The sequence below is a fragment of the Ambystoma mexicanum genome, chromosome 5p (genome assembly GCF_040938575.1).
Source record: "Ambystoma mexicanum isolate Mex_15411 chromosome 5p, UKY_AmexF1_1, whole genome shotgun sequence".
NCBI classification, from domain to species: domain Eukaryota; kingdom Metazoa; phylum Chordata; class Amphibia; order Caudata; family Ambystomatidae; genus Ambystoma; species Ambystoma mexicanum.
In genome coordinates this window covers 1,111,790,051-1,111,806,248 of record NC_090930.1, presented here as the reverse complement: position 1 = coordinate 1,111,806,248, position 16,198 = coordinate 1,111,790,051, and the positions used below count along the sequence as shown (strand labels likewise).

General features: G+C 47.8%; 1 protein-coding gene across 2 annotated transcripts in view; it reads left to right on the top strand.

Moving 5' to 3' along the window:
• Window positions 1–16,198, top strand: part of KDM1B (lysine demethylase 1B) — a 1,796,634-nt gene that overhangs the window by 273,516 nt on the left and 1,506,920 nt on the right. For both annotated transcript variants that reach the window (XM_069613586.1, XM_069613587.1), the window contains exon 6: window positions 3,188–3,304. In XM_069613586.1, the coding sequence (XP_069469687.1) occupies window positions 3,188–3,304 (117 nt within the window). The remainder of the gene's footprint in view (window positions 1–3,187; window positions 3,305–16,198) is intronic.

Below are 16,198 nucleotides of genomic sequence, written 5' to 3'. Positions count from 1 at the left end.
CTATCCGCAGCGAACTGCATTACAATAGCTAGAGCATTAGTCCCCTCTAAGATGGATTATTGTAACACACTATACTTGGGCACTTCTCAACAAAACCTCAATAAAATGCAAGTTCTGCAAAATAACACCATCCGAGCAGCTCTAAACATCCCTAAGAATCTTCACATCTCGGAAACTAAACACTCAGTAAAATGGCTCAACATTAACCAAAGAATAACCTACAAAACACTGTCCCTCACTCACAAGTGCCTCTCCAACCAAGCTCCTACATACCTGTCTGGCACCTTTTCCCGCCATACATCTACACGCCCCATCAGATCAGCCCTGAGGCACTGCATCAAGTTTCCTCGCTTCAGGCTACAACGAGCAGGTGGGGTTAGCTTCCCTGTCATTGCTGCCAAAGCTTGGAATACCCTCCCTTTGTTCTTATCCTACCACCTACTCCCGAAAAAAGACCAAAGCTTGACTCAACGGGCAAGAATCCAGACCCACCGTCCAACTATGTACTGATAGTCACTTCACCTATATTTTCCACATAGCACAAACCTGTTGTATATCCTATGAAATAACTAAGAAACTAAGCCTCCCTGAAGATTGATGAAGTCATGAAAACGTGCGTTAGGAGGAGAAGCTAAAGACTGGTAACGGAGCGCCTGCCTTCACATCTTTAAACATTGTTCCAGGAGTCCCGGGCTCAAAAGGCAGTAGCAGCAGGGCCATCATGCCTTACATTGGAGAGCCACAACCATGGCTTTCCCCCCCGCACCTCATCAAGGGGAAGATGTGTGCTATGGAGAGAGTTGTTTCCAGTCACCTGCCAGCAAAATCAAGTGCGAAAAATACAAGTACCAGAATCCTCAGAGCTAATTAACTTGCCACACTGAAAAAGAAATGCAGACCTACCTGACATAACTAAGAAACTCAGCCTCCCTGAAGATTGATGAAGTAATGAAAACGTGCGTTACGAGGAGAAGCTAAAGACTGGTAACAGAGCACCTGCCTTCACATCTTTAAATATCCTATGTATAGATTGCTAATCCTACACCACAGGTTGGACTTGTTATGTTTATCCTGAAATTTTGTAAATTATGCTTTTTTCTGTAGATCTGTACATTTTGTAAAAATGTGGTTCTGTTGTTGTTTCATCCTCTATAAACTGTTTGTATTTGCGCAACATGTAGGATTAACGCCCAGTTGCCTAGGGATTGGAGCGCTCTATAAATAAATAAACTAAACTTGGCTTTAGTCACCCCAAGTTTCCTAGGGTCATCCAGACGTGGAGCCTTGCCACTGTGCTCTGAGAGGCACAGCTCCACCTCACTGATGAGGCCCACCAAAGATGAAACACGTGTCTGGGGTTGCTGTTGGTACTCTTGTTCAGAAGAGAATTACCATAGTATTTTGGTGCTGGACTGCCCATGTGGGCGGGACAAAGACTGATATGCAAAAGGATATTTCCCTTCTGTGAAAGGTACAGTGAGCTAAAGTGTGGCTGCAGACTCTCGAGGGGGTACCTTCCCAAAGAACAGGTCATTTAGCCGTGTTTGTTCTCACAGAAGGGCACCTATGGACTATTTTTGATTGTGGTTTACAAGGGAACCATTTCACCAATCTTTTGGATTTTTGGGCAAGATTGGGAGGACAAGAGGAGACCGGAAGATGCATTAGCAATGGGAGGTAGGAAGGAGATTTGAGGAGCCTGGGGAAAGAGAGTAAAAGACAATATCTGCTGAACAGGGAAGCTCAGTCTGTGAAACAGGTTGCAGGTGGCCTACTGAGGGCTCTAGATGGAGGGTCCAAGGAGATATTAGCTGTTTGTCTTCCTGTTTGGCTTCTGTGCTGTAGTCCCAGCCGGTTAGACAGAGGGCACAAAGGAGGTAAAGTTGATCCTGTAGTAGGCTCAAGTTCAGATTGTCGACACTTGATTGGTGGGTGAGAATCACTCCAGTATGAGTAGCACCCAGGCCTGTGCGGCGAAGGGGATGCCTTCTGGTAGTTGTTTTGGGGATCTCCTGTGGCAAGAAGGAAGGTTCCTGTCTAGCATGCATTTGAGTTGTCATTATCCCTAGAGCCCAGCAAACAAGTCCTTGAAAAAAACCTCTGAACAGTTAGTGAAGTAACTAAACAAGCATGCTGGGTCAGTAAAAACACCCTGTAACTTGAGAGACTTGGTGATGACAGCTAAAGCGGTTATTCTGTGAAATATACCAGTTATCAAAATATGCAAAGCAGTGACTTAGAAATCAATCCACACATTTGCAAGGCACTTTTGTTTATATTGAATGGGGGAGATGGAGGGAGGGGGGGGGTTGGCGGTCTACCGAAGTGACCAAGTGTCCTTGCACAACCTTTTAATTTAAGAACACTTAACTTAGAAGATCTCTCTGTCATAGGTATTGTAACTAAATTCATAAACTTCCTTCCGCCCTCCCCAGTAAATCATTGTCTAGGTAATCTTAGTTTATTTTTCCATGAGAGAAGAGTATTTAAGGCTTAACTATTACTACACCCAATAATTGTATGCTAGCGTAGCTTGGTCAGTCTGTTTCTTTGTCCAATATTTTTCTGTTATGGGCACAGACCATTCTATACCTTCAAAAAGGCAGCCCACATGCACCTTAACAGAAGAACATACACAAAGTTCAATGTAAGACATATATAATGTTAATATATTTAATGAGTTTTGAAAAACTTTAAATTAGATTTTTAGAATGTGTGCCGAGATCCAAAAAGCTGAGAAGATCAGAGCTGATGAATTGGGGTACCCCTCATGGAGAATGAGGATAACAAGTAACTATACTTTAATCACCCCAGGCTCCTTAACAAATGTAACTGTGCCTGAGAGCTAGTAAAAAAGCCACAATTGTAGTAGTATATATTTCTTGGATTTTCTTTTCCTTCCAGTCTTTTCCTGTTGTATTGCTAACATGTTGACTTGTTCTCACAACATTTTGTAGTATAATTTATCCTTGTTTGGAGAGAACTATGTTGTGCTTCGTTCTATTCTTTGTTTGGTATTGTAGTATATTTGAAAATTGTAAATAAGTATAAACAAAAATGCCACAATGTAATTAGGATTAGGGTGGGAAGGCATACAAATGCTGAATACTGTGCAAAGAAAATGGCTACTAAACATTTGGATGAAATACCTACTTGTTGTTTTCCAAATGTAACTTTTTTCCCTTAGGTCCAGTGCACAAAGCCAGATTGTGGCAAATGGCGTCAGCTAACAAAAGAAATCCAGCTTACATCGCAGATGGCAAGAATGTATCGATGTGGCATGAAATTGAACAATAGTGTGAAGGTAACAGCTTGCATTCTGCGTGAACTCTGTGAACAAACATTCATAACATTGTTTGTTTTTGAAAGAATCTGAGCCAAGAAGAACTCCTGTTACTTTGGATACAAAATGCATCCAGCGCAAAGAAGAGTGATTTTTTGGCACCTTGGTACATACTCATTAGGTTTCAGAATTCCTGCGCATGTGCCAGATCAAATTGAATATATTGTATTTATTCACGATTTTGTTGCAGTAGCAACACTATAGCAAAATGGCATGTCACACTTCACATAGGAAATCGTACTGCTTTTCATCTTAACTTTAATTTTTGCATGCACCTTCACCAAATTTGGCAACAGAAATGTGGCTACATGCAAACGCACAACACATTTAGAGACCTTTCCTGGATAGAACCATGGAGAAAAAAGGTGCTTAAACATTTTTCCTTTGCTGGGTGCTTTACATATACTCAATCAAACATGATTTCCGGACTCATCAGAATGGTTTGCTTTGATTTTGGAGATTCCCATCCGAGCCAGCATTCTCCTGAAAAATGCCTGCATTACCTATGAGGGAAACTGCTCGCACACATACCATCAAAACTCTGTAGCTTAGGTGGGTCGTGCTCCTCCAGGAGCCAAGCAGTTGCTAGGCTTGATACTAAACCTGCACCCATGAAAAATACTCTGAAAAAGTCTCTTTTTTTTAACACTTTATTTTATGGTTGACGGTTACAACTTAACACATTCATCATACATGACTGTTATACTTATGGTACATCGATATAGTACATTTTAGGCAAACCATTGATTTCAGGAGAATCATTGTATGGGGTCGAGTGATATTGTGTTGCAGTCTGTCCCCTCCCGACTTGTGGTCAGATATCAACTGATGGGTTCCCATATGTCCTTTGGCCTGCTTGTGGCCAGCACACCCTTCACATAACTTGCCACGCATTAATTCACTGCTATCAGTCCTTGAGCCAGGCTTGGATCGTAGGGGGTTCTTTTGCTTTCCAGTGTTTGAGTATATTCCGTTTGGCGACTATTGTTGCTACTGCGTAGAGTCTGTACGTCTTGAATGATACTTTCCGATATCACCCAACATATATTTCAATGGAGTGGTGGGTATATGTATGTCAAAAATATCACTGATCGTGGAGGCCACCTTGTCCCAGAATTGTTTGATTGGGGGGCATTCCCAGTACATGTGTATCGAGTTTGCTTCATGAGACTTGCATTTGAGGCAGGTCGCCTGTTGGGTGCGATCAAATTGCTTATCTTGCTAGGAGTGATATGTAAGTGATTCCGAATTTAGTGTTGTATCAATCGGAAGTTGACGCAGCGGGAGATAGACTTGGTAAATTGGCAATATTTGGCCCATTGCGTGTCGCCTATGGCTATGTTCAGGTCCTTCTCCCATTTCGCTTTCATAATTTTTGGAGGGGGTGTGAGTCTGAACCGCAGTGTATAGTGAGGAAATGCTGCCCGTGAATCTCTCTTGTGACATGCCATTGAGGAATGGGTGTGTGATCGGTGCAGATGGGAATGACGCCCATCTGTTTCGACACGTTGCTTTCATGCAGTGATATTGTAGTGCAGTTGTGAGACCCGTCCCCACCTTGCTCTGCACCTCCTCTAGTAGGACGAATCTACCGACTGGAAATAGATCTGCTGGTTGCATTTCCATTTTCGGATCCCAAGTTTTTTGCAGCATAGTATCTAACGTGGGTGCCATGTCTGGATGCTGCCAGAGATGGGTGTGAGGCCAATATAGTTCTGCGCATCCTACCCTACAGAAAGGTTATTCTTTGCCTTGGCATAAATCATGGATTGTATGTTCAGGGGGCGGCTGCACATTTTTCAGCTTGTATATGGGTGTATTGTTCTGTGTTGTGGGACCAGTATTTTGCAAAGTGTGCTTGTGCAGTGTAGTAATACAGTAGGAAGTCTGGGGCGGCTAGTCCACCTGTATCCTACCTTACGCATAGTTTGGGCCAGTTCATTCTTACTGTGCTTCCTCCCTACCCCCCATACGAAGTGGGATGCTAGTTTCTGCAATGTGTCAAAGAATTGGTGGCCTGGCCACATTGGGCTATTGCTGAATAAGTACAGCAGCTTGGGTACCGCAACCATTTTTAGCAGTGCTATTCGACCATAGGTAGATACGGGGAGCTTGTCCCAGACTTTTAATTTGGACTCGAGAAGTGTTATATAGGGTTCATTGTTTGAGGTGTACAGGGATCGACTATCTGTGGCCATTATTATGCCCAGGTAACGGCCTGTGGTTGGGGACCAACGAAATTGCACTGTGGCTGGTCATACCATTGTGCCCTGGGTTAGGGGGATAATCTCAAATTTGGTATGATTAGCTTTGTAGCCCGAGTATTTTGCAAATTCCTGTATCTCCTGCATCACCGGGGGGAGGTTGGTCTCGGGGTTTCTAAGGTATAGCATGGTGTCTTCAGCGTAGAGTGATATAAACTGAGGGGGGCCCCTAATGTGAATTCCCCGCCAGGAGTGTTTGTGTCTCAGGCATGCCACCATAGAGGCAAAGATGAGAGGAGACAGTGGACAACCCTGGTGTGTGCCTCTGTGCAATGTGAATGTGGGCGAGATGTTACAGTTTGTTCTGACTCTGGCCTTCGGGTCATTATATAGTATTCGAATAGATCTGAGGAAACCAGGGCCAAACCCCATCTTGTGTATAGCATACATGTACCTCCAAGAGACAGTGTCGAATGCTTTCTCAACATCGAGAGCTAGTGCCACTGCCCTCACTTTCGGGTCTAATTGCAATGTTATAGTGAAGAATCAGCAGAGATTTAGGGCTGTGGAGCGCGAGGGAATAAATCCTGACTGGTCAGGGTGAATCAGTTTGTTCATGTATGGCAGAAGACGGTTGGCGATCACCTTAGCAAGTATTTTAGTGTCCGGATTTATCAGGGAGAGGGGATGGTATGACGTGGGATCATGTGGGGTTTTATGGGGTTTGAGCAATAAATACTGTTATCACAGCCTCATGCATGGAACCCAGGAGTTTGCCGACGCCCAGGTCTTCTTCCCATACCTCTAGTATTCTGGGGGCTAGTATCGTACTAAACCATTTGTACAGGTCTGCTGGGAGTCCATCAGGTCCGGGCGCTTCTTTAATGGCTTGTTTTATCTCTTCAAGTGTAAAGGGGAGATCCAACATCTCTCTATCCTTATGCTCTAGCTGGGGCAGTGGAAACAAAGTCAAATATTGTTAGAGTTTGGCTGGTGTGACCCGATGTGTATTTGCATGTAACGCAGAGTAGTACTCCATGAAGACTTAATTTATCTTCACGGCCTGTGTATATTGCCCTCCACATCTTTTGCCCCTAGGATAGGTTTTATCCCCTGTTCTGATTTAATGAGGTTGGCTAGGTTTTACTGGCTTTATTACCTTCCCCGTACCTGCGGGCGCGGATCGGTTGAGTAACATATAGCAGAACATATAGCAGTTCACGGTCAACTAGGGATCTACATTTTTCTAGTTGGGCTTGTAGTGGAGTACGTGTCGCGACCCCGGAGGTTTGTGCATGTGCGATCTCCAGGGACTGCAGTGCGTCTTCTGCTCGATTTAGCGCTTTCCTTATTTCCCTCAAAGTCCCCAGTGAAAGTGATGGCAGATGCCCACTCAGCCAGACTTTGAACATTTCCCAGACCGCAGCCATTGATCGATCTGAGTCCACATTGCGATCAAAGGAATCGGACAGTTCAATACTCAATGTTTCGATTATCGATTCATCCTTTAGGAGTGCCGCAGGCATGCGCCAACACATTGCATTATGGACGGTTACAGCTGACCGGAAGTCTAATAAAACAGGCGAGTGGTCCGACATTGTGCGCGGTAATATGATGCATTTCTTAACTCGGGGGGATAAGTTCGGGGGAGCATAACCAGTAGTCTAAACGGGAGCTAGAATGGTGTACATGTGAATGAAACGTGTATTCCTTTTGTGTAGAATACAGCTCCCTCCAAGTGTCTGCGAGGGGTAGTGTGGACATAAGTTGGAGAATGGACAGTGCCGCTTTGGTACGACTCCTATGACTACTTGAAGTTCTGTTCATTTGTGGGTCTAGGATAGTGTTTAGGTCACCAACCCAGATTATCCTTGTCTCCCCCACTGGCAATACGTAGAAGACGACCTGCAGATGGAACTCAGGGGTATCTATTTTTGGACCATAGGAGTTTCCTGATTATCCATTGTTCCCCATATAACAACAAATCTGCCCTCCGGGTCGGTTTGTGGATGAGAGTCAGGATGCCCCTGGATTGAGAAGAGTAGTCTCTGCCAACCCGTATTTCCCCCAGTCCCGAGCGAATGACTGTTACTTTTTTTGTGGCATGAGTCTCTTGAAAAAGTAGGCGTCTATTCTGTGTCTTTTGGCTTAGGCAAGTAGTTTTCTTGCTTTTATGGGGTTGCTAGGCCTCTAATGTTGCATGTCAGGAGTCTGGTCCCCTGGGTCATCCCTGGTGCGCCCATAACCTATCTGTTTTGTGTTCCATAAGTACTTTGCTGTCTATTTTGTGTTTCTTCCGTTCAGTGCAACCGTCAGTTTTTTCTGGTAAACCCGTTCTTCCCCGCAAATCCCCAACATTGGTACCCCGACAACAGGCCAACTATCCCACCCTCACCATCCCTCCAACTGGACAGTGTATACCCATAATACTTGCGCAACAACTGCAACTGTGGGCAGCTCTGTGCGACCATAACTTCCTAGTGCGCTACAGGACGCTCTTGGGATACACACCGTCTGCTACTTGTGGTTGGGGTGGATCTAAACCAGTTTGCATACCTCAGGTTATTTCAATTCATTCATTTGGTCTGTTGAGCTAGGTAGGAGGCCGCTTTGGTTCGGTGATATCGGGATATTGAGTTCTATATAGGACATTGCTTCGTCTGGTGTCTAGAAGAAGTGAGCTCTACCTGCATGTTGCAGGCAAAGTTTTACCAGAAACATCATGGTGTATGGGATGGACCGTTCCTGCAGTGCCTTCTTGATTTGGTCAAAGGTCCGTCTGGCTGCCTGGACCCCGCTTGCAAAATCTGGATAGATGTGGATCCTTGAGTCGTATATCAGTGTACCTTTCTCTCTGTATAGGAGAAGGATCAGGTCTCTGCCCCGATAATTAAGTAAGCGTGCGATGACGGTACGCGGTGGAGCACCTGGTTTGGGCTGGGGCGCAAGGGTTCTGTGGGCTCGCTCCACCAGGAACTGTGGAGAGAGTTGGGCCTCCGGGAGTATCGCTCGGATAACTTCTTCCAAGAACAGTTCCATTGTGGTATTGAGGGGTTTCTCCACCAATCCAACTGAGTGGTGGGTTTGACTATGGAGACTCTGCAGCCTTCTCACATTGGCTTGTGCTTGTGTAGGCGTCCATGGGGCCCTTTCTGTTGTTTTTCATGCCCCGCGTCCTCCCTTTGTTCTGTGGATTTCTCAGTATGCGCAGTAGACTGGCGCTTGTTTATTTTATGTGTATCAGTACTTGTATGAAGGTATAGTTCAGTGCAGCAGTTAACTCATGCAGGGCGAGCATTAGCTTCCCCCAGGCTTGGTGAAAGCGTAGTGGTACCGTCTACTTGCCTCTGCTCCTGTTATTATGGCAGTTTTCACTTGACAGAACTGAGTGTGTTGGGATCTCCCGTTGTACTATGCAATTATTAGTGGGAGCCACATGATGCTGCTACCAGTTGGCCATTGCTTATGGGCCAAATCAGTAGATTTATGTGCTGCAGGAGGGAGTTACTTGTCACTGTTTGCCAGCCATCTGAGCATGCAGACATATTCCTACCTTGGCGTAGTCTTGGGAACACAGCGTTTATTATTGTCTCTCCCAATGTGGTCCGAGCTGCTGTGTTCCTTTTCTGCTGCAGGGTACTTCATGCTACTGAGTCCCGTCAGGTGCAGCCCGGGTCGTGTCCGTATGATTCACTACCAGGGACGTATATTAGTAGAGACTGTATGAGAGGGATGAACTGCGTCCTGCGCGGGTAGTATTGTTCCCGGTCCCCACCAGGAATGACCTGCCTTATACATTTAAGATGGTTCTGGCAGTAGCTCAAACCACATCCAAGAGGCTCCCTCAGCGACCGCCTTTTTGAGGTCCCCAACTCCCAGTATCCTGTGTGGTCGAAAGCGTATTGAAGCTTTCTTACTTTAGGCTCCATGGGGGCTAGTGCTTCGCGCTACCTGCAGCGGATGACAGTGTCTTCCTGGGAGCTGCGTCACGTCTGTATCTCCTGATGCTGCCGGGCGGTGGATTCTTTCCTCTATAGGGTTCAGGATTCCTGCTCCGAGCCGGCCGCCGGTGTTTGGGCAGGGGGCGGTATAACTGAACACTGCGTATGCCCAGTGTGCGCCGCGTAGAGTCACTTTGTTTATCTCGCGGGTATAACACCGGAGGCAATGATGAACGGACCCCCAGGAAGGTGGACTGCAGGGGTCAGCGTCCTCCGCAGCATAGATGTCCCAAGGCTCGGCTACGAGAGTCGGCGTCTCCAGCTGCGTGGAAGTTGCAGGGCCCGGCTAGGCTCGGCAGGCTTCCCGACGCAGATTACAGTATTCCGCTTGACAAATTTCTTAAGGGCTCAGCAAATAGATTCACGAGGTGTTCCGACACCTGGAGTCGGTCACGGCTTCTATCAAAAGTGCCCTGTCCCGCAGGATATTCTTATTCTTCATTTTTCAGTCTTTTCAAAATGTGTATATATATTTCTGAGGCTTGTGGAATCTGCTTAGATCACATGCTGTGCATAGGCCGACATCTAGTGGAAGCTGCGGAGTATTACAGTTTGTTTTTCGAAACTCGAAAATGGGCGTCGACACAGGCGTGCCAGTAATACTATCCCTAGTGTGACGTCCACTGTACCCAAGATCCCTCACGCGTGTAGGATCCTCAGATTGTTTTTTTCCGCCATACTGGTCGGAAGCATCTTGCGGAGTTCCCTGGCCTTAGCCATACTTTTGCTGTTATTATAATTATAATTCTTATTCTTTCCCTTCCCCACCCCAACGTCGACCCTCAACCTCGACGACGGCTGGAGAAGTCATCGACCGTCGACTGCTGCACGACGGATCTGGGCCTTGGAAGGCCGCTGGCCTCGGCCCGGGCCTAGTAGGCCGCTGGCCTCGGCCCTTACAAGTAGGGAGAGTGGGGGGTGGTACATACTCTTCACTCTTTATATAGAGTTACATTTATATATTCCTACACTTAGCAGCCTGCTGCCTTAAGGTGCGTATGGAGGGTACCCCTTTTCAATTCTGCCCCAAGTGTAATCGCAAATACCCTTGGGTCGACAGGCACGCCACGTGCAATCTCTGCTTGCCGAGAGATCACCTCGAAGCGTACTGCAGAGCGTGTAGTAGGTTTAAACCTAAGACACTTAAGGACCGTTCGACAAAGCGTTGGGCCCACCACGCCAGGCAAGAGGCCATGGCAGCGGAGGGCGCCTTCAGCGATGGCAGCGACGCCGTACTTTCGGACGGCGAGGGCATCACGGCGTCTAAAGACAGCCGACGAGCGCAGGTCCCCGACCTCGGAAGGTCGTCCGGCAGGGCGGCTATGGGGAAGACCCCCGGCGACGCAAGCGCTACACACTCAACACACACTAAACACACTAAGACCAACCGGACCTCGACGACGTCGACTTCCCGGAAAGAGGCACAAAAAGAACGGTCCGACTCGGCGTCCTCTGGGCGCTCTCGATCGAGATCGCCTCACGACGCAAGGCAATCATCCACTCTTGCCAAGAGTGCCTCGCTACACACATTAACGGAAGTTCGATCGTCGGGAGACGAAGACGACTTCCACCCCCAGGCCGCGCTCCATGATACCGAGACCGCGGTTAACACCAGTGAGGCCCCACGCTCCCTAGACCCTCGACGCCAGGCGCCGAAAGTCTCGGGGGCCCCCAAGGGACAAGGAAAACACTTTTCCACACACGGGGAGGGGGGGAAACAGCGGAAAGCACAGCCTTCCACCCCTGTAAAACCATCCTCTCATCCTGGGCAGACAATCAAGAAATCTACCCCTAAAAAGTCCCAGAAATCACCTGCTAAAATAATACCCTGTTCCAGGGAATGGTCCAGTGAGGACATAGACAGGGTTATGTCTAGGATGTCTTCCTTAGCTGATTTTTATGATAAGAACCCAGAACACTTTCTTTCATATAACCCTCAAGGGGCCACACCCTCAGGCTCCTCCGATCCCATCCCGCTAAGTAAAAAGCCCCGGTTCGAAAGACCTGAACCCTTCGAGGTTCAACCTTACTCCACTCCATATTCTACTCCACTCCCCAGTTACCAGGGACAAGTTTTCCCTGAAGAGGACCAGGAGTTTGACATTATGGAAGAACAGACCAGGACAGATTACTATGCAGAGGATGAGGACTTGGAGGGGGGAGAAGATGAGGAAATCTACAGAGTAGATTCCCCAGTACAAAGCGAAGCCCCAGTTACTGACTCTCCAGTAGATAACCAGCCCCTCCTTAACGAGGTTCTCGCGCGAGCAGCGGAACACTTTCACATCGACACCCACGGTGTACAGGAGGAAAGGGACTTCGCGGAAGAATTTGTAGGAGAGAAAAGACCGGTCGCTCAGACCATCCCTATCCTCAAATCCATCCAACGAAGAATAGATCCTTCCCTGGTGAATCCGAACCTCACCAGAGCTGTCAACCCCAGAATTGAGAAAATTTTCCGGGCAGCCCAGTCTGACCCTCTATATATAAGGGGACATCTTAAACCAGATTCCCTAGTGGTTACCAATACTAGAAAAAGGGCTGGCACGCCCTTATCTTCATCAGAAGCTCCTCCCGACAAGGAGAGCAAAAAACTTTACGGGTTTGGCAGGAAGGTAGCCTCAACGTCCGCCTACCAAACAAGGATTGCGAATTCCACCACCCTGTTGGCTAGTTACAATTGCCATCAATGGGAAGAAGTCGCGGCGCTCATTGCCTCTGCTCCAGAACCGTTAAAAGGCCAGCTGGCTCGGATCTCGGCAGAGGGGAGAGCCGTGTCGGGTTGCATTTTAAAAGCAACCTTCGACGCCGCTGACAACGCAGGGAGATTGATAGCAGAAGGTACGGTTATCAAAAGACATGCGTGGTTACGGCAGTCGGGATTCAAGACAGAAACCCAGGCTTCTTTGATAGACAAGCCAGTGGAACCCGACCTATTGTTTGGGAAAGCGGTCGAAGACGCACTTAAAAATGCCAAGGAGGAATATGAGACTCTCAAATCCCTTGGCCAACTTACCAACAAACCCCCTAATCAGAGGGGGAACAGTAATTTTCGTCGCCCACGCGGCCAAAATTCACAAAGAGGCAACTATGCCCAGGGACAGGGTACACAATGGAATAACAACCAGCAGTCTACCCAAAGTTATGGCAGGGGTAACAAGAGAGGTCGTGGAAGAGGCAGAGGCAGCCCCAACAAGGGAAGTGCCACTCCTCCACCAAAACAGTGACGCTCAGTTCAGGGTCCCTTCTCACGCAACCCCAGTAGGGGGACGCATTTCCACCTTCACCCAGGCTTGGGAAGGGATCACCTCAGACAGATGGGTGCTGTCAACAGTATCCGCAGGATATTGTATAGAACTACTGCAGCGTCCCCGGAACCATCCTCCAAGACAAAGGGTGCACTCCCTAGAACATCAGAGGATCCTTCTCGAGGAGATTGCCATCCTACTAGAAAAGGACGCGATAGAACTCGTCCCAGGACTCCAGGTAAACAAGGGTATCTATTCAACCTACTTCCTTGTGCCAAAGAAAGATTTGACAATGCGCCCAGTATTGGACTTACGGCCTGCCAACAAGTATGTCAAGCCCCAAAAGTTCCGTATGACCACGCTACAAGAGGTAATCCCCCTCCTAAGAAAGGGGGATTACATGGCAACCTTGGATATGAAAGATGCTTATTTTCATATTTCCATGCTCCCAGCGCACAGAAAGTACTTGCGCTTCAAGGTGGACAGTCGCCACTACCAATTCAAGGTACTGCCCTTCGGGATAGCTTCAGCACCAAGGGTATTCACCAAGGTACTGGCGGTGGCGGCTGCACACCTACGCAGGGAGGCAATCCCGGTATACCCTTATCTAGACGACTGGCTCATAACGGGGGAAACCCCAGGAATTTGCAGGTCAAACATTCAGAGGACTATCGACCTCCTCCACGAATTAGGCTTCTCGATCAACGAGAAAAAGTCAAGTCTAGTGCCAAGCACCTCAAAACAGTTTCTAGGAGCTATCCTAGATACTCAGGAGGGACTGACCTTCCCTTCAGAAGAGAGAATTCGGAACATACTCCAGCAAATTCCGCATTATCAGTCAGGTCAACAGATAACAGTACGCAAAGCTATGCGGTTACTGGGCATGATGGCGTCATGCATTTACCTGGTTCCCCACGCGCGTCTGCGCATGCGTCCCATGCAGGAATGGTTGGCGAAACAGTGGTCTCAGGCAAGTGGTCATTGGGACGATCTAGTGGTCGTTTCGCCAACCCTCGTACAGAACCTACTCTGGTGGACAAGAGACAACCTCGCAAAGGGGAAACCCTTTTACGATCCCGAGGTACAAGCCGTGGTTACTACGGATGCATGCCTGACTGGGTGGGGAGCGCACCTTCTCCACCACACAGCTCAGGGGCTCTGGTCCCACTCAGTAGCCAAAAACCACATCAATCTGCTAGAGCTTCTGGCAGTATTCCGGGCGCTAAAGGCGTTCGAGCCCCACCTACGGAACTTGTCGGTGCAGATCAGGACGGACAGCACGACAGCCATGTTCTACCTGAACAAACAAGGGGGGACTCGTTCGCCAAATCTGTCCAAGCTTGCCCAGAAAATCTGGATATGGGCACTCAGACGGAACATCTTCCTGTCATCGCAACATGTTCCAGGGGAGCTCAACTTCCTAGCGGATGCGCTAAGCAGAGACTCCCTCCCAGGAGAACACGAATGGGTCCTTCACAGAGACGTGGTAGAAGATCTCTTCTCTCAGTGGGGTTTCCCCACTATAGACCTATTCGCCACAAGCGAAAACAAACAATGCCCAGGATTTGCATCCAGGTTCCCCCAACCGGACTCCCAAGGGAATGCCCTGTGGATGAACTGGTCAGGGATGTTTGCGTACGCTTTTCCACCAACTCCTCTCATCAGGAAGGTGGTGTACAAGATGAACAAGGAATCGATGACGCTCATTCTAGTCGCTCCCATGTGGGCGAGACAACCATGGTTTCCACACCTACGCAGGATGGCGGTGTGCGAGCCCATCAGACTCCCAGCCTGGTACAACCTACTGTCCCAGCAACAGGGTCAAACAGTGCATCAAGAACCCAACTCTATGAACCTAGCAGCATGGCTCCTGAAGTCATAGAGTTTGGACATCTCAATTTACCACAGAGGTGTATGGACATTCTAAAGGAGTCCAGGAAACCAAATACAAGGCACTGTTACTTTGATAAGTGGAAAAGATTCGTTATCTGGTGCCAGAATAAACAAATCAACCCGGTTGATTGCACCCCTTCCAACGTTGTAACTTACATGCTCCACCTGCTGGATGCAGGGTTGGTTTTTAACTCGCTGAAAGTACACCTGGCAGCCCTCTCGGCTTACACCACATCCCATAACAAGGTCTCGTGGTGGAAAGTACCAGTAGTTAAAGCCTTCATGGAAGGAGTAAAGAGACTTCACCCTCCTATTTCGAACCCACCGCCAGGATGGGATCTCAACGTGGTGCTAGCTAAGCTCATGGGACCCCCATTTGAACCCATGCATAAAAGTAGTCTCAAACACCTGACTTATAAAACGGCCTTCTTAGTAGCCATTACCTCCATAAGAAGGGTCAGTGAAATTCAGGCTCTGTCAGTGCAAGATCCTTTCTTTACTATCCACAAGGACAAACTGGTTTTACGCACACACCCTAGGTTCTCACCTAAATTCATATCCAAGTTCCATGTAAACCAGTCCATCGAGCTGCCGGCTTTCTTCCAAAACCCGCAAAGCTCGGCTGAGGTGAAACTACACACCCTAGATGTGCGTAGGGCGGTCCTATACTATGTAAATAAAACCAGACCGCTAAGGAAAACAGATCAACTGTTTGTCTCCGTAGCTACAGGCAGAGAGGGAGATCGCGTCTCTAAGGGCGCTATCTCGAAGTGGATTATCAACTGTATACAGCTGTGTTACTCTCTTTCTGAGAAGACTCTGCCTTTTACGCCAAGGGCCCACTCGACTAGAGGCATTGGTGCCACTCTGGCTTTCATTGCAAATGTTCCCCTCGACACCATTTGCAAAGCGGCTACTTGGAGCTCTATTCACGCTTTTACTCAGCATTACTGCATTGACACTCATTCCAAGACAGATACACAAGTGGGACAAGCGGTTCTAAGACACCTGTTTGCTCATGACCCTTCTCACATCCCACCTCCTTCTTCGGGTACTGCTCGCTAATCTATGCACAGCATGTGATCTAAGCAGATTCCACAAGCCTCAGAAGGGATACATTACTCACCGTAATCGTATTTCTGATGCTTGTATCTGCTTAGATTCACATGCGACCCACCCTTCCTCCCCTCCGAGAGAAGGCGCATGATTGCTTGTAGTCTTACCTTTCTGTCTATCTGCTTGGATTATCTGTACTCACGCTACTCCTCATGCTTCCTCATGTCAGAAAAAATACAATCTGAGGATCCTACACGCGTGAGGGATCTTGGGTACAGTGGACGTCACACTAGGGATAGTATTACTGGCACGCCTGTGTCGACGCCCATTTTCGAGTTTCGAAAAACAAACTGTAATACTCCGCAGCTTCCACTAGATGTCGGCCTATGCACAGCATGTGAATCTAAGCAGATACAAGCATCAGAAATACGATTACGGTGAGTAATGTATCCC